The 19,084-nt window shown below is 45.2% G+C and overlaps 1 protein-coding gene across 4 annotated transcripts in view; it reads right to left on the reverse strand.

Annotated features, from left to right (window-relative positions):
* Positions 1-17,881, reverse strand: part of DZIP1L (DAZ interacting zinc finger protein 1 like) — a 52,089-nt gene extending 34,208 nt beyond the window's left edge. For 3 of the 4 annotated variants that reach the window (XM_041734526.1, XM_041734527.1, XM_041734524.1), the window contains exons 1-3: positions 17,533-17,881; positions 3,842-4,429; positions 1,200-1,284 (exon numbers count right to left, since the gene is read on the reverse strand). In XM_041734526.1, the coding sequence (XP_041590460.1) occupies positions 1,200-1,284; positions 3,842-4,348 (592 nt within the window). In that variant the 5' untranslated portion in view covers positions 4,349-4,429; positions 17,533-17,881. Of the gene's footprint in view, positions 1-1,199; positions 1,285-3,841; positions 4,430-13,149; positions 13,169-17,532 lie in introns of those variants that run through there. The other variant, XM_041734525.1, reaches the window with a different exon arrangement.
* Between the last annotated feature and the right edge of the window lie 1,203 nt (positions 17,882-19,084).

The following is a 19,084-nucleotide window of genomic DNA, read 5'->3' on the forward strand; positions in this document are numbered from 1 at the left end:
AATAAAAAATAAAAAAAAAAAATAAAATAAAAAAAAACTCTGTATGCTTCAAATAACTCCCCATGCACCCCCCTCCCCTGGCCCTGGACAACTATCATTCATCCTACTTTGTTTCTATGAATTTGACTTCTCTAGGTGCCGCATATTAAGTGGAATTATACAGTATTTGTCTTCTTGTGACTGACTTACTTCACTTAGCATAATATCTTCAAAGTTCATTCATATTGTAACATATTACAGAATTTCCCTTCTTTTTAAGGCCAAATCATATTCCCTTGAATGTATATACCACATTTTGCTTATCTATTCATCTGTCTACGGACGTTCGGGTGCTTCTAAATCTTAGCTACTGTGAATAATGCTGTTATGAATATCAGTATACAAACACCTCTTCAAAGACATATCTTTTTAATCAGAAAAAACACTTAAAAAGCAGAAAATGTTTTTCTTTAGCAGCCTCCAATGCAGAACCAAGAAAAATCAGATATATAATAAATGCATAATAAGTAAGTAAATGGTCCTGTTTTAAAACTCTAAGTCTGCTCTTTGAAAAGGAAATTAAAATGAAAAAATAAGAAAAAAGTTTTATTTAATGGGATTTTTATATTTATAAGATTTATATTTTCATATCTATATTTATTTCATGTGTTAACACCTATTTCTTATGGAACCACAAAAATGGATATAAAGTTCGCAAATCTCTTTATGGGGAAATATACAGCCTCGCTACTTGTTTTGGAACTTGAAATAGTAAAATTAAAGTGATTAAGTCATAATTAGCTACACACAAAAAGTCAAAAGACTGGCCTAACTGCTCATTAACCCCATTTAAAAACACATTCATAGCTAGCATCAGAAAATAGCAGACTCATAGAAGGCTGGAAGGTAAGGACCCTTCAAAATCACTGCATCTGACGGTCCCATTCACAGCAAAGGCCACTGTGACTCAGAGGGGTGCACTGACAGGGATAAAGCTAACACCAGAACTTATCTCTTTTTTTCTCTACACACATGGTCAGAAACCCTCCCATCTTCACATGGGACAGATTTCCCCATGGTAGATGGTGGGATCATCCCCTCCTCTACTGGATGATGAGGCCTGAGGGCAGCTGTGATGGTATGTGTGTCCCACACCCACTGAAGACCAGCCCAGACTATTCCCCACTATCCATGGTCTCACGAGGACCACCTGGACTCACCACCTTCTGCCATGTTCAAATGCTTGCGCTGCATGTGGCTCTGGAGAAAGGTGACATTCATGAATGCCTTGTCACACAGGTGGCACTGCACAGAGGGGAAACAGTGGTAAGTGAAGGATTAGATAACCTGGGTCAACCTGGGGTCCTCCCAATATAAAAATTCCTATTTCTGTGGGCCCCCTGGGCTGCTTCAGAAATGAAGAATTATATTTGAACACAACCAGTGCCCAAGGGAGCTGTAAGCACTGACTACGAATTTGATGACACTAAGGAATTTTTGTTGGTTTTTCAAGGCATGATGATAGTCTTGTGTTTATGTTTAAAAGTGGGAGTTCTAGGCAGCCCAGCTGGCTCAGTGGTTTAGCACGGCCTTCGGCCCAGGGTGTGATCCTAGAGACCTGGGATCGAGTCCCATATCAGGGTCCCTACATGGATCCTGCTTCTCCCTCTGCCTGTGTCTCTGTTTCTCTTTCTCTCTGTGTCTCTCATGAATAAATAAATATTTTTTAAAAAATAAAAAATAAAAAAATAATAAAAGTGGGAGTTCTTGCCTTTTAGGAATATGTACTGGAATAGTTGTAGATAACACCACATGCCTAATGCACTTCAAAGTGATGCAGGGTTGAGGGTAAGTAGGGGAACATATGCAAGTGTGTAGGGGAACATATGCAAAAACACCGTCCATGAGTTGATAATGGGCTGAGTAGTGTACATATGAAGGTTCATTATACTACTCCCTCATACATATTTAGAATTTTTCACAATAAAAAGTAAATTTTAAAAAAATGCCCAAGGTCCCAACCCAGAGTTGAGAACCACCAAGTAGAGGATCACAAATAATAGTATCTCTAATTCCACTTCACTTTCCTCAAGCATCTTCAACACTGCCAATCTAACATATCATCTTTTCATGATAAAACTTCAAAATTTTTCCAACACTGCAGGCTGCCAATCCTACTCCATCAGACTAAGAGGGCAGATTATTTGCTATCTTTACACAAATGTGACAGAAATTGCTAAATGTCCCCCAATTTCCTCAGTAATAAAAACCCCGATTTTAGGTAGTCATGAGGTTAATGAGAATAAACACTTTATGTTCCGGCCTCCCTTGCCAGGTGTGGCCATGTGGTTAAATTCTGGCCAATGACATGTAAGCAGAAGTAATAAGTGTACCTTCTGGAAAGTGTCATTAAAGCCATGACAGTCCAGTAGCCACTCCTTCTTCCTCCAACAACAGAACCCATTTTCTTCTGGAGAATCACCCTGTCCCTTACTCTCCATCCATGGGCTACAGTCCCTCCTCTGCTCCACGGTGGGAAATGTGATCTAGACCAAAGCCAGTCACAACCTCGAATTTCCAGGGACCTATGAGGGGTTCCCAGATGGGTAGGAGACCCAAACCAAGCCAAATACAGGACATGGTGAAAAACTGGCCAGGTTTCTGGTACCAAAGTAGGCCCTCTATCATGCCAGCCTTGAACCTGGGAAAATCAGATACTTGCACTGGTGGCCCAACCTGCTCCCACACAGAGGATTCTTTCTGAGAATGGAACCAACACTGAAGAAGCATTACTAAAAGCAACAGAGAGACAAACTAAATTCTAGTGCCCATAATCTGATTCCAAGGACAAGCCACACCTGAGTCCCACCATAGCTCTGGATTTTTCAGTTAAAGTAACCAATAAAATCCTTAAGTCAAGTTAAACTGCTCTTCTGTTATTTACTACTGAAAGGGCTCTGGCCCTTTTTATCATAATTAACATTATATCAATTAATACAATGAACATTGTATCATATCATTCCTTCTGTCCCACCCACCCCCAAACTATGAATTTCTTGATAACCTGAGCCAGCATGACTTGTGCCTGCATCCTCAGAGCCGGGCACAGGGCCTGACCACCATGACAATTCATTAATTCCAACAGTCCCCAGGCCACACCTGCCATGCAGATGCAGATGTTCAAACGCCCCTCTGAGTAATGAACTGTCACTTGTTTAAACAATAGAGTCACTTTCCCAGAATGGGCTGGCAGTACAAATCTGTGGCTACACACTAATTCTGCACACACACGCACCCTTACACATGCCTTTTTACATCACACTGCTACATGCACACACAAACCCTTCAAACATATACATTTAGGCCCTCCATAAACACACACACCCTTACACACATATATATCTTTCCCTCATTCACACACACACGCATCATAAATATACCTTTATATGCACACTTCACACACAAGCACATTACACACCACACACTCTTGCATACATACATAGGCATAGACCATACACAGATGTATGCTTCAAACAGCCACATGTTAGGCACACATCTTCACACTGTCTTTAAGCATGCACATCCTCCACACATTCATACATGCACACCCTAGACATACACCTCTCCATAAACACACACACACACATACATCCTTCAGATATATACTTGCTACACACACACACACACACACACACACATACACACACTCTGTAAACTTGATGGGACATCTCTAACATGTGCTCCTAACCCCAGCCAGCGTGGCCCACAGCAACCCTGAGGCCCAGTGTGCTGGTGCTGCCCAGGGGGCCCAGTGATGAGGCCCCCAGACCCCCTCCTCTCCCTCCCTGCAGAGGTTCCTCACCTCTGATAGCTGATAGCTGTGGCCCCCAGTCTGTAGGAGCAGCTGCTGCAGGGTGTGGATCATCTTGCGGCGCTGGCGGCTCTCCTCTTTCACGCCCTTGAACTCCTGGGCCTGGCGCTCCAGCTCCTGCCGGTCCTTCTCTTGCTGGCTAAGGCTAGCCTGCAGCCGGGTCTCCAGCTGGGTGATGGTGGTACTCAAGAAATTCTGGCAGTGCAGCAGGTACTCAATGGTGAGCTGGGCCAAGCGCACCAAATTGAGCATTGCCCGGTCCAAAGGCTGCCTGCAGCGGTGGCACACCTCCTGGTCCAAACTGCAGAAGGTGACATGAATGATGTTGTCCTGCAGGGTGGCCACATCCAGCTCTCGCATCACACGGTCCACATCCACTGCACTGAGGCGCCTCCAGTCCACACTCTCAGAGCGCAGATGGAACTTGAAGGGAGGGACAGGGTAGGCCCCAGGGACGGAGCCATTGAGGCCCTCAGCTGTGGTGATCAGGTACTGCATGGGCTGAGGAAGCCCTGGGCTGACCACTAAGGGAGGGTGGCACGAAGGCTACGGTAGCAGGCAAAGAAACTGAGAGAGGACCTAAAAAATGAGAAGAAAGTCCAAGTTCAGCAAGACACATCTGGAGGCAGGTACTATACACCTGGCCAGCAGGAGTATAAGTGGGCAGAGGTGAGGGACCCATGCAATGGCTGCAGTACACCTGGGATGCACTGATGTGGTGACAGCTATGGAAGGCAAGGGGGTGTGGATTCAGATTGTAGCCCTGGGCAAGTTCCCTCACATCCTGAAGACTTCTGTGTATACTGGGAATCATGGAGCCTACTTTTCAGGCTTGTGATTAGGAATGAGACAAGTGAAGCACCCAGCCTAGTACCTGGCACATAGCAGGTCCTCCTCCTAGGAATGAGGTGAGTGACTCCTCCCTCCACTGTGCCCCATGCCCAAGTCTGCTGCAAGAGTGCCTGCCAGAGGTCTTTGTCAAAAGGAGGGGTCAAATGTCTAAGTGCATCCTTCTGCAACCCTATATTGAGATCAGGAGAAAGTCCAATAACTTGCCACTGGAGGCAGAGCCTCCTAACAACCACCATACCCCATCTTCTCCTCCTGTCATTACAAGATTATAGTGGAACAGGAGTGAGCTACCTTTCTCAGTTGCCCCAGCTGTAACGCATGATCACATGACTATGCTTCCCTCTGGTGGGATGTGAGTAACATAATGTCCACCACTGCTAGGGGATGCTTAATAGAGCAATTATGTCTCTGCACACAGACTGTGCTTAATCCATAATGGTCTTTTTTTCAAACCTATTGGTTTAGAGAAGAGATTCAAATTGTTCTCAACAGACTCAGATTCTCCTCTCCACGCACTTGGTAGACACAGAAATTGTTCTCTCTCTTTAAAGAGTATTTTGACAATAGCAATAGGATTTTAAGATAATTCAACTACTAAAAAATTATACTTTTCCTGCAGATAAACTTATACAAGTGTGCAAAGGTGCTTGTGCAAAAACTGTCATGTAATATTGTTTATAACAGCAAAGTACAAGAAAAAATACAAGAAAGTGAAGTACAAAGTACAACAGGAGATACAAATGGTATCTCTATACAATGAAATACTATGCAGCTATTGATAAGAATAAGGCAACTATTCATGCACTGATACAGAATAATGAGTGTGTGTTTGTGTGTGTATATACATATACATATATACAAATATATACACATAACACAAATATACATACATATACACACAGATATTTCCACAACTGTTTAAACATATAATATAAAACTATTTAAACATATAAAGATAATTTTCAAACATAAAAATATGTATATCTGACATAGATATGGACCACATATATATATGATCTATTTATAGATCACATATATATCACATAGATATAGATCTATAGATATATTTCACAATAGCATAGTTACCTACGAGGAAGGAGGGAAATGGGATGTGAAACGGGGATAAATAAATGAGGAATAGATGATGCATGAGTAGGAGATGGATGGATAGCCATCCTTACACAGACCAATGATGATAATGATACATATGTATAATGTATATACATATATACACATATACGAATGATGCATATTTGTTACTCATATATAATAATAACAAAATAAAATACACTAATTTGTGATCCCTATATATTATTAATTGTCTATCATTTTGTAAGCATAGACTATGGTATTTCTAGAAAAATAAATAAGCTGTTATAATGGATGCCTCTGGGAGTGGGAATGGATGCTGGAAGACTTTGATTTTCCACTTTCCACCTTTCTATACTATCCAAAGTTCTTTACATCATCATCTATTACTTTTCTTTTTTTTTTTTTAAGCTTTATCTATTTATTTATGATAGAGAGAGAGAGTGGCAGAGACACAGGAGGAGGGAGAAGCAGGCTCCATGCCGGGAGCCCGACGTGGGACTCGAATCTGGGGCTCCAGGATCGCGCCCTGGGCCAAAGGCAGGCACTAAACCATTGAGCCACCCAGGGATCCCCTACTTTTCTAATTTTTACAGTAAAATGCAATTTCTACCCTTGAGGAACCTCGAGTCTGACCAGGGCAACAACAAGGGGACTCTATCTAATCAAGTTATTTCTAGATCATATGATTCAAACTTTTAAGTACAAGAGAAAGTCAGAGGAGAGTGAGGTCCCTGATCTCATGAAGAGGAAACATCCTTGAAGAAATTCTGGGGCTGAGTTTGCAAAGAAGGGATGGGCCTCCAGGGGAGGTCCCTGATGTCTGTGAGCCTTCACCTGAGCAAGATAGTGAAAGGCCTGCCCTACCTGCCCATAGGGTTCTAGGATGCTTTAGGATTGCCAGGGCGCAAGGCAAAGTCACTCGGTAATAATATCGGCTGCAGTGTGGCAAGTGCCAGCCTCTGTGTCAGACACAAACTCCACATGCAAACCTACAAGTAGTATCACTAGTCCCATTTTACAAACAAGGAAACCGATGTCTGGAGAAGAGTCTTGCCTCACTTGGGGAGGCCAGAGTCAAAGTACAGTTGGAAGTGCATCTGGCTCTAAGGCTTGTGGCCTCTGATCATTGATTCTTGAGGCTATTTGTCCTAAAACTTTGCTTTGATCAGATCATGACCCCTTATCCCTCCAACTCATTCATTCATTCATCCATTGCCCCCTCATTTTCAGCATGCCTACTTGGACCAGGGCTCATGCCAGGCATGGGGGCTACTGAAGTGTGTTAACTACATACCTGCCCTCCACTCAGGAGCTCAGCGTGGCCTCTGGCTGCCACAGGGGCCAAACTGCTTAGCTTGGCCTTGAAGACTGCCCACAGGCTGCCACTGACCCACCTTTTCCATTTCAGCTCTCACACCTCCCTTTCTCAGATACTCTTCCCCCAAAGAGACTCCAAAACCAAAACCATCCAGCCACGTTCACCTCCATCATGGCCATAAGATCAGCCCATTTCTACTTAATGTGCTGTGTTATTTAAACAAATTTTCAAAAGAGACAGGAGACATGATACCATGCTCAGCTCCAAGCTGCAACTGTATCACTAGAGCCTCAGAGACAATTGCCACAACAAGCTATGCCTTGGAGCAACAGCAGGTTACTAGGCATGCTGTGGGCAAGGGTAACAGGACACCTGCTTCCTGTCCTCCTCCAGACGGAGAGCTCACCTACAACTCACTGTTTAACTATTTAAGCTTTGGCCTCAGATGTTGGCCTACAATCCTCTTTTTAATATTAAGGCTAAGAATGTTCCATCAGCAATTCTCTCAGCTTCTCCTACCTTGTTGAATGCTCCTTCCAGCCTCTTCCTTGAACTATCCTTTTACCCTTCTTTTAACATGAGGGGGATGATGAGGGTGGGTCGTGCCTCCATGATATTCTGTTCTTCATTCATGACTCATCACTCCCTGCACACTCTCCTTGAAGACGAGCTCACACATACCCACAGCTTCAGCAACCAAAGACCTGCTTTTGGCTGAGCCTCAGCCACTCCCAGAGCTCTTTCTCACTGGCCCATCTCTCCCTTGGGATCTTTAGGTCCAGCCTTCCAATACTGATTATACCAGAAATTGCAAATCCAAATTCCCTCAGGGACAAAAAGGTAGCATTAAATGCAGGAAATGTGCCAAGTATAAGAAAAACCAAAGTACAAGCTTGATGATAAATGGTAATTGATTCCCTGCCTTAGAAGCCATGATACAATTAGGCAGCGATTCTCAAAGTGTGATCCCTGACCAGCAGCATCAGAGTATCAGCATCAGCGGGGAACTTGTTAGAAATGTAAGTCTCCAGATTTATTGTATTGATTCAGAACCACTGTAGTAGGGAGTCCTAGGGATTGTGCCAGAATGGGGAGTGCATGCCCTGTTTAAAAGGAGCAGTCTTGGGGAGCGCAGGTAGCTCAGCGGTTTAGCGCCGCCTTCAGCCCAGGGTGTGATCCTGGAGACCGGGGATCAAGTCCCATGTCAGGCTCCCTGCATGTAGCCTGCTTCTCCCTCTGCCTGTGTGTGTGTCTCCCTCATGAATAAATAAATAAAATCTTAAAAAAAATAAATAAAAGGAGCAGCCACCTAAGGGCGGGGGGCATGCAGCTGGTTGAGCAACTTTCTCTTGGTTTTGGCTCAGTTCATGATCTCATGGGTCCTGGAATGGAACCCTGGTCATCTCCTCATTTAGTGGGGAGCCTGCTTGAGAGCCTCTCCCTCTGCCCTTCACCCAACTTGTGTGCAGGCACCAGCTCTTCCCCTGCCAAAATAAATAAATAATTATTTAAAAACAAAACAAAACAAAGGAAGGGCAGCCACCACTGAGCTTCAGCCATATGGGAATGGATTTTATGTGTTCCTCTTGGCTAAATCCAAATTCACTAAAAAGATATTCAAACACCTTTATGAACTGTTTTTCAAACTACCTTTCTAGTTGCATTTCCCACTACAATATCACTTGCTGCCCAAACGTTCATAGCCCTGGGCTATTTTATGGGCACCCATTTTTAAGTGCTTCATAAAGAATAGCTCATGTAATCCTCAGAACAATCCCTTGAGGAGGCACTAATATTACTCAAACCACAAAGAAGTAAAGAAGTTTGCCCCAGATGCAGGAGGCAAGATCCCAACCCACACAGCCTAGTTACAGATCTGAGTTCTTAGCCACTATGCCGTGCTGCCTGTTGGTATAGATGGACCTCCACCACTTCCTCCTCCTTCTACTGCAGGTGAATGAATGCCTGCTTCAAGGCCTTGCTCACACCTGACAGCCACCACAAATCCTTCCCACAGTCAAAATGCCCTGCCCCTCCCTTGGGCCCCCAGAGCATAGAGTATACACTCGTTTCGGTGCCTCACCACACTCTGGTCTGTATCTGTGTGGCTTTCCAACATTCATCTATTCATCCCAAGAACAAATGACTCCTAAGCCCCTGCTAAGTGCCAGGCACCATGACTGGCGCTCAGAATTGATGGTGACCCAGGCAACAGTCCCTGCCATCATTAATAAAACTAATTAACAGTTCTGGAATTGTGTGCTTTGCATACAATTATAAGGCTTTCCATGCACTATTCCACTTTGTTCTCATTACAACCCAGTGTACAGATGAAGAAACTTACAAGTTACCTAAGAGGGCAGATGACTTTCCCACAATCATACAACTAGTAAATGATGGTGTCTGGCTCCACATGTCTCCAGAAAGACAGAGAAATAGACAGAAATTACCCTACAGATTGGTAAATGCCAGAGTAGGAACTAGGACAGGGTGCAGTGGGTGTGCCAAGGACAGGCCATACCAGGACACTCCTGTCTCCATCCTCCTCCAGCACCCCCAGTTGTAAGTTCTGCAAGGGCTGACACCATGGCTTATTCATCTCCACTGTACTCTAGCCCCTAGCATATTACTGGGAACCCAGATTGCTATTAACCTGAGCAGAATTATCAAAATCTTAGAGTATCTGCCTCAAAAGTCTATATTCTTGGAGTCTTGGAGAAATGAGCCTATGAACCAGCAAGAATTAGGATAAAGAGTAAGAATGGAGTTTGGAATCCTTAATTTGGACCCACTGGAGAGAAATGCCACTCACACTTACTAAAATGTTGGATTTGTTACCATGTGTGTCCACAGCCCGATACCACTGGCCATTCCTGAAAGCCCTTGTGGGTGGGGGCTCAGGTTCATCAGTGAGAAGCCTCAGAGCCACACTGACTATCAAGATATAGCTGCAGCCCTGAAACACTTGCATTTACACTCTGGGCACACACCAAGGATGGCAGCCCCAATCCCAGTTATACAGAATTCTGAATTAAGGATCTGAGTTCATGTGGTCTTACTGAACCCCAAAAGTGTCACACCTGTCTTCCACTAGAATCCCCAGGTTTTCATAAGTTTTAGGGCTCTGACACCCAAAGGTGAGCAGAAGTGGGGAAATCCAAAGACTATGATAGCAGTCAGCACTGATTAAGTTTCTGTGCACCAGGCACTGTGCCAGCCTTTAAAAGTACTATGTCTAACCATCACACAATCCTGTACGTAGCTATCATTTGCCTCTTCTGACAAATGTAGAAACTGAGACTCATAAAAGCTAAGGGACCTGCCCCAAGTTACTCAGCTACTAGGTAATGAAGTCAAGATTCAAATCAGGTTCTGTCTGACTCTAAAGCTTTTGAATTATGCCCAACTACCTCCCATTGATCGCAATGATGGCACATAAATTACTTCCCACCATGGAAATGAGAGTACCTGAGATCACTTGACCAAACTGCAAGAACTGAAACGTTACAGCAAATCACAACAGGATCAGTGCCAGGGACCTGAAATTCTCTCCTTATCTCTGCAGAGCTTAGGTGAACAGGACCCAGCTCCACAGTTTGCATCCAAGTTAGGATGGCAGGTGACAAAGCCAAACGAGAGTGCTGCAGATCACCTGGAAACCACACACACCAATGGGCAGTCACGCTGTGCTTTCTCCAGACTGCAGCATCAGGAGACTGCTTTCCCCTCACATCTGGGAATAGAAACACAAGGCAGACATGACTCGCTATCATTAGGAAATCCAAAGCTGTGTTAACCATCTCTACATGTTTTGATGGGGTCCCAGGAAACTTCCCAGTCCTAGACCAATCTCATGAGTTAGTGGGACCCAAAATACTGTTATTTATGCTAGCATTCCAAACTCTATTCACTGTTATTTATGGGCACCGAGATGATGGTTTCTACCTGGGGCAATCCCACAGCCAAGAAAGCAAGCCCATCTACCACCATCGCTTTGCACACCCTTGCTTTGCACACCCTCGGGTTTACCACCTCACAAGGCAGCTATCCCATGGCAAAACAACTCCTGGAGAATTTGTGTTTCTTCCGAAAGCTGCCCACCTGTCATCTGTTAAAGATAACGTGCACAGAAGTCAACCAAACAACTGATCTTTTTAAATTCTGATTTTTTAAATATAAATTGACAGCTAGAGTATACCACCGCTGCTCCCACCTTACTGTACCTTCTGCTTCCTCAAAAATGCAGCTAAGAGGAGCTGTTAGGGGAGCCAAGCTACCAAGGCAGCTGCCAGGCAATCATTGACAAGCCTGCCCTGGCTCCCAGAGCCACCCTAGCAGTACCTGCCCTGGGGAGCCCAGGCTTGTCATTAATGTTAATTGTTGTGGTTGCCAAGGAAACTCCCACACAGTTTGCAAACAGGTTATATACAAGCCTTAGGCAAGGGAGCCCTACAAATCCCAAAGGAGAGTGACTCGGAAGCTCTCCTGGAACACTATCATTACAGATTTTAGGCTTATTCCCTAATTCTGTTGTTTTCTAAAAAAAAAAAAAAAAGTGTGCCATTTCCACTCCTTGCCCTCCACAGGGGCTGCACCTGCTCCCAGAACTATCAAGATTCTGGCTTCCATTCCCAGTAACTTTAAGGAGGTATTTTTATTTCTTTTTTTTTTTTTTTTTAGTATAGCTGACACACAATGTTACACATTAGTTTCAGGTGTACAACTTAGTGATTCGACAAATTTAGACTTTAGGCTATGTTCACTGGGAGTGTAGCCACCATCTGTCCCGCTACATCACTACCACAATATTACCGTATTCTTTACGCTCTGCTTTTTATCCCCATGACATTCACTCCATAACGGAAGACCTGTATCTCCTTCTAAGAAGATCTTTTTAAAAGACAACACCAACAGTTTTGTCAAAAACCTCTCTTAACTTTTTGCCACAAGAGAATATTCTTTAAAAGAAAAATCAGGGCTAGGGCTTTGGCTGGCATTGCTCAGGAGTATTTTAGAGGGGAAGACTACAAACTGACATGACCTGTCTTCTCAGGTGCAAAATTGTCGAAAATCAGCCCTGCTTTTCACATCTAAAGGAACGGAGTTTAGAATATACTGGTGCTTTCTTTCCCTTGGAACAGTCATTGTTTCTTGGTAGATTTTCTCCAGCTTCAGCCATCAGACCCCCACAAGATCCTCCCTGGAGGTGCGCGGCCTAGCAACAGCTGGCACTGCAGGTAATTAACCCACCTAACCAGGACCCGCCCTCTCTGAAAAGGGCGCACAAGGTGGTTCAGAAGAGCCCACCATGTTGCCCCCATCCCTGCTCCTGTCAGGACAAGAGCCACAAGCCTTTGACCAAACTCCAGCTTTGTGGCAGAACCCAGTTAAATTCCACAAAGGAATTCAGGTTTCTGCTCCCAACCTGAAGCATATAACTCCACGGGACCATTTTATCAAGTCGGATGGTATCCAAAACTATTTCCACATGAGGAAGATGTCTCTTGGTGCTGACAGAGCCAGAAAAAAGATGGCTTATCAACCACTTGACTGGAGGGCCAGCTTTCTCTAAGAGGGATTGTTCTCACTGGTCAATCCTCAGCTCCAGGAGGCCAGGAGAAGGTGATGAGGGACCTCCCTGACACAGGAGGTGGACCACCTACCCTGGCTGCAGATGAAAGAGTGAGAGGCCATAGTCAGAGCACCTCACGCTCACCAGGCCTCTCTTCGAAGTTCTTGTACAAATCAAATTCCCAGAGACAATGGGGGCCCCCCCAGGTGGGGGGGAGGGGGGGACGTCCTGGGCCCTAAGGAGTGCTGGGTGAAGGGGAGCCCCGGCCCAAGCCCTCCAGACCCCCTTCTAGACTCTCCTCCCGTACAAAGCAAGTCTCCCTGGACTTTTTCCTGCGGCCACCTCAAAAGGAAAATACCGTCGCTGCCTCCTCCTAAAACCCAGCCCCAGAATGCAAGAGGAACAAACCAGAGATGCCAATTTTTTGTTTTTAAATCATCTCATTATCAAAAGATCCCCCTTTACCTGCAGAACTCAAAGCATCAAGCCCTCCAAATCATTTCACTTTTTTCAAAAAGTAAGCATCCGAGTCTGTCCACCCAGGGAAGCAGTCCGGGGGGGCGGGGGGGGCGGGGGGGGGGCGAGGTGCAGTCACTCCTACTTCTCTCCGGGGGTACCTCGGTCTGGAGTGAGCTGAGCGAGTGGAGGTGGGGGCGGAGCCGGCTAAGGGGCGGGGCCAGGGCGGGACAATGGGCGGCCAATGCGTGGCAGGGGCGTGGCCAGTGCGATTGTCAGGGGCGTGGTCAGGGCGTGGCCAGGGGCGGGGCCAGGGCGGGGCCAGGGCGGGGCGGGGCGGGGCCAGGAGCGGAGCCGGGCGCCGCTAGCCGCGGTCTGCAGTCCGCGCAGGAGTGCGGCTCCCGCGGCTCCCGGGCTGGACCCCTACCCCGCGCCCCAGCCGCTAATGTTTAACCGCCCTCGGCCCGCTGCACGCACCGCACGGTGGCACCGCGAGGGCGCTCCCCACCCGCGCCCCTCCCGGGGCCAAATTCCTGCCATAGCTTTCCCACGCGGTCCTGCGCACCTGGGGGCCTCCGGAGCCGGCAGAGGTCCAGAGGTGCGGGCTCCCCAGCTTGGCCCCGGCCCCGCCTGCCGGCTAGCTCCCCCGCCGAGACCTCCCGGAGGCGGCTCCCCGAACCCCGGCGCGGGCCGGGGGTGCACCCCAGCGGCGGGGAGCCGGGACGCCCTCCCCGGCGCCGCCGGCCCCGCGGACCCGAGGGCAGCAGCGCCTTCCGCGCCCGCAGCTCGAGGCCCGGGGTCTCCGACGCCGCGGGCTCCCGGGACCGCGCCCCACGCCCCGCGCCCCGCAGACGGCGGCGGAGCCTCTCCCCAGCGCCCCCGGGACAAGCTATTTTTAAGTCTGTTACCGGGGAGCGGGGGGGGGGGATGCCTTGTTGAGTCCGTCAGGAAAATCCGGGATCCTCGAGAGTGGCTCGCGGGCCTCGCTGAGGGCGCGGTCGCGGGAAGCCGGGGGATGGGGGCGCTGCAGTCCCCACACACGCAACAAAGGGCGGCCCGCGGCTGAGCCGGGCCCTGGCCGAGCTCGTCCCGGGGGGCAGCGCCGCGACCCGGCCTTCCAGCCCGCCCCGTGCGCCCGCGCCGCCACTCGCCACTCGGGAGCGGAGCACTCCCCCTCCCCGGATGCTGGTCCCCGATTCCCAGCTACTCTGCTTCACCGAGACCCAGACTGCTGGGACTTTTTTTTTCTTTTTTTTTAAGGCCTTCCTCCCACTCCAGTCTCAGTCTGCCAAACTCTGTGTCTTGGGGCAGCCAAAGCAAGAGTGTATGGAAACAAGTGTTGGCAAGCATGTGGAGGAACGCCTGGGTGGCTCCGCGGTTTGCGCCTGCCTTCGGCCCAGGGCGTGATCCTGGAGACCCGGGATCGAGTCCCGCGTCGGGCTCCCTGCGTGGAGCCTGCTTCTCCCTCTCTCTCCCTCTCTCTTCCTCTCTCTGCCTGTGTCTCTGTATCTCTCATGAATGAATGAATGAATGAATGAATGAATGAATAAATAAATAAATAAAACCTTAAAAAAAAGAAAAGAGAGAAAATGGAACGCCAGGTGGGAATATAAATTGTACAGCTGCTGTGACAGAAATAAAGTTGCCGTAGGATCCAGCAATTCCATTTCTGGCTATTTACTCAAAAGAATGGAAACGGGGACTAACACGTATTTGTAGACGCATGCTCCTAACAGTATTGTTCACAATCGCCAAAAGGTGTAAACGACCCTAGTGGCCATCAAGGTATAAATGGATAAAGTGTGCTACATACATACAATGAACTATTTATTACTCAGTCTTAAAGCATAACGAAATACTGATACATGCCACAATATGAACCTTAGAAATATTATGCCAGGTGAGAGAAGTCAGATACAAAAAGGAGAAATGTTATGATTCCACTTATATAAGGTAACTGGAATAGTAAAATTCATAGAGATATTCCAGGTGGAATAGTGGTTACCAGGGGCTAGGTGAGGTGGAGGGAGTGTAGGGAATAGGAAATTATTGTTTAATGGGTACAAAGTTTTAGTCTGGGACAATGGCAAAGTTCTAGAGATGAATAGTGGTGTTGGCTGTGCAACAATGTGAATGTACTTAATGCGACTGAATTGCACATTTGAAAATTGTTAAACTGATACATTTCATGATATATATTTTTTAATCGCAATTTTTTAGATGGGGAAAAAAAAAAAGGATTGGATGGCCGGGACCAAGATCAAGAAGGGATGTCTGAAAGCCATCTACTCTGATGGGGAATCTTGTTCCTCCCCCTCCCCTCCCTGGCCAGGGCACTCTTCACTCCAGGAGTTCCTGCTGCCCACTAGAGGGGAGAAAAGAGTCAAAACTTTAGAGTTTAAGATCTCTTAACTTCCTGGAAGAGAGGGCAGACAACAATTTCTCTGACATCAGATGTGGCAACATTTTTGTAGATGTGCCTCCTGTGGCAAGGGAAATAAAAACAAAAATAAATTATTGGGATTACATGAGAATAAAAAGCTTCTTCACAGTGAAAGGAACAATCAGCAAAACTGAAAGTCAACCTACTGAGTTGGAGAAGATACTTCCAAATGACATATACAATAAAGGGCTAGTATCCAAAATATATAAAGAACTGATACAACTCAACCACACACAAACAAATAATCCAACTTAAAAATGGGCAGAAAACATCAACAGACATTTCTCCAAAGAAGACAAATAGACACATGAAAAGATGCTCAACATCATTCATCATCAGGGAAATGTAAATCAAAACAATGAGATATCACCTCACACCAGTCAGAATGGTTAAAATCAACAACACAAGGAAAAACAAGTGTTGGCTAGAGTGTGGAGAAAAGGGAACCTTCTTGCAGTTTTGGTGGTAATGCAAATTGGTGCAGTCACTCTGGAAAACAGTATGGATGTTTCTCAAAAAGTTAAAAATAGAACTACCTATAATCCAGTAATCACACTACTGGGTATTCACTCAAAAAAATACAAAAACACTAATTCAAAGGGATATATACACCTCTCTATGTTTATGGCAGCATTATTCACTATAGCCAGTTATGGAAGCAACCTAATCTTGTCCATCAATAGATGAATGGATAAAGAAGAGGTAGTGTGTGTGTGTGTATATATATATATATATATATATATATATATATATATCTTTTATTATTATTATTCAGCCATATAAAAGAATGAAACCCCTACACAACCTACACTCTAACCCATTCCCTGAAAAAGAATCACCTTGAAGGACATTGATGCACTACAGGAGAGATCCCCTTTATCGGGAAAAAGATTTTCTTTTCTGCAAAATGAAAAATGCAGGGTCAGCCTAACCAGGACCCACTCTCTGAGTCTAGAAACAAACCCAAGGCATGGCAAACTGGAACTAACTGAAAAAAAACTGCAACTAAAACAATAAAAATGTTTATAACCTTGACATACAAAGGGTGGTTCCACATCAAGAAATAGAAAAACAACCCAATAGAAAAGTGATTTAAAAGTATTAGGCAAAAAAAAAAAAAGTATTAGGCAAAAAAAAAAAAAGTATTAGGCAATTCACAGAAAAAGAGAATATGTATTATTAAGCATGTGAAACACTAAGCCTCACCAAAATTAATGTGACAATTAAATAAATTTTTTAAACTATCATACTGGTTAAAATTAAATAGACTTTTGGCATCAGTGAAGGATGGGAAAATGGGTAATTTCAAACAGCTTTTTTGAAAACAAATTGGCACCACATATCAAAATGTAAAGTCGACAATCCAAGAATCAGAGCTTTTGCTACAGCATTACCTACACTATTAAAATTAGAACCAACTAAAATGTCCACCAGTTGGGTATTCATTAAATAGATTATAATGTATACCCTACAATAAAACACTCTACAACCATCATAAAGAATAAATTATGCTAATGAAAAAGGGTATCCAAGATACATAATGTTAAAGTGAAAAACAGCTGACATAATAATATGTTTTTAAAAAGCTATCGTATCAGGGGCACCTGGGTGGCTCAGGGGTTGAGTGTCTGCCTTTGGCTCAGGTCATGATCCCAGGGTCCCCGCAGGGAGCCTGCTTCTCCCTCTGCCTATGTCTCTGCCTCTCTCTGTGTCTCTCATGAATCAAATATTTACCTACTAGACTTGCACAAGCACTAGGCTAAGGCAGGAAACTAGATAACCTTCCAGAGTCAGTCTTAACCCTTTACTTGCTACTGTAGGGGTTCCGGGGGCGGGGGGGAAGAACTAGGGCAGACAAGGTGCTAGTTGGAAATTCTTGGAAGGCTTGTGGCCAAAGTTTCTTATCAACAGCATACTATATATGCAGAGAAAAGGTGAGAGATACATACCAAATTTGACAGTGGTGCAAGAGGCACTTTCACCCTTTGCTCCATACAATCTTGTTGTTTGAAATTCTAAGAATGAGTGTGGAACTTGGAGAAAAAAAAAATTAGTATAGAGAAGCCACCAGCATAACAATGTTGTGTTATCAACATTAACACAGTGAATTCATATAATCACAGCCCCACATAAAGAAATTTGACATTGAGATTGGCCTATTTGGTCCCATCATGAAATAATTCATAAATTTTTGAAATATTAAAACTATTCCTGAAAAAAATAAAATAAAATAAAAATACATAAATAAAACTATTCCTGGGGTACCCGGGTGACTCAGTAGGTTAAGCCTTAGACTCTTGATTTCAGAACATATCATGATCTTAGGGTCATGAGTTCCAGCCCCACCTCAGGCTTGCACTGGGCATGGAGCCTGCTTAAGATTCTCTCTGTCTCTCTCCCTTTACTCCCCCCACAATTCCCTCACCCTGCTCTCAAGGTACATGAGCTCTCACTCCCTAAAAAAAAAAGAAAAAGAAAAAAAAAGAAATATTAAAACTATTCCTAATCAAACCATTTAAAACCTTTGGAAACCTTTGGGAATGTTAGTTGGAAAGACATTTGCATATATTCTCCAGATGTAGAAAGGATATCCAATGCGTGTGACTGTCCTTCCTGAAAATGCTGGCCCTGAAAATCCTCACCTGTGGAGGCAATCAGGAGAGCTGAAAACCAGCAGGGGTTCTGACGACACACTCAGAAAGTAGCTGTGAGGAGGGACAGCAGGCCCCAAAATCTGACCATGGTGTCAGATGTCTAAGAATCCAAAGCAAGTAGCCAAGAATAAATACAGCCGGGCAGGTGACATGATTTGTGAATATTTTTTTAATAAGACTGTCATTAGCAGTGATTCTCAAAGAGGGAAATATCAGAATGAAAGGGGATGGGGGGATGTAGCTTTAAAAAAAAAAAAAAAAACATCATATTTTTGTGATCATAAAGCCAATTACCAAAAGGAAAATGCTAGAAAATCTTGGTTGATGAATATTTGTAGAAGAAATATTGATTCTCATGCATCCTAAAAAGAGGAGATAAATTTTTATGCGATTATTAAAGAGAAGTAGCTTATAAAAACTGGAATTTGTAATTTGCTTTCATGAGCCAATTGAGATAGGGTAGGGAATAGCAGACACCCTGGGAAGGCAAGAGGCTATCAGAGGGCGATGTGGCCAGTCATAAGGATGTAAGTACAAGGGACCTACAATGGACTGAATGTTCATGTCCCTGCCAAATTCATATGCTGAAATCCCATGCCTCAATGTGATGCTATTAGAAGGTGGGGCCTTTGGGAGGTAATTAGGTCATGAAAGTGAAGCCCTCATGAGTGGGATCAGTTCCTCTATAAAACAGCCCAGAGGGGCGCCTGGGTGGCTCAGGTGGTTAAGCATCTGCCTTCGGCTCAGGTCATGATCTGGGATCAAGCCCCGCATCAGCTCCCTGCTCAGAGGGGAGTCTGCTTCTCCCTCTCCCTCTGCCCATCCCCCCACCACCTTGTTCATGCTT

Source organism: Vulpes lagopus, chromosome 19, assembly GCF_018345385.1.
Source record: "Vulpes lagopus strain Blue_001 chromosome 19, ASM1834538v1, whole genome shotgun sequence".
Lineage (NCBI taxonomy): Eukaryota > Metazoa > Chordata > Mammalia > Carnivora > Canidae > Vulpes > Vulpes lagopus.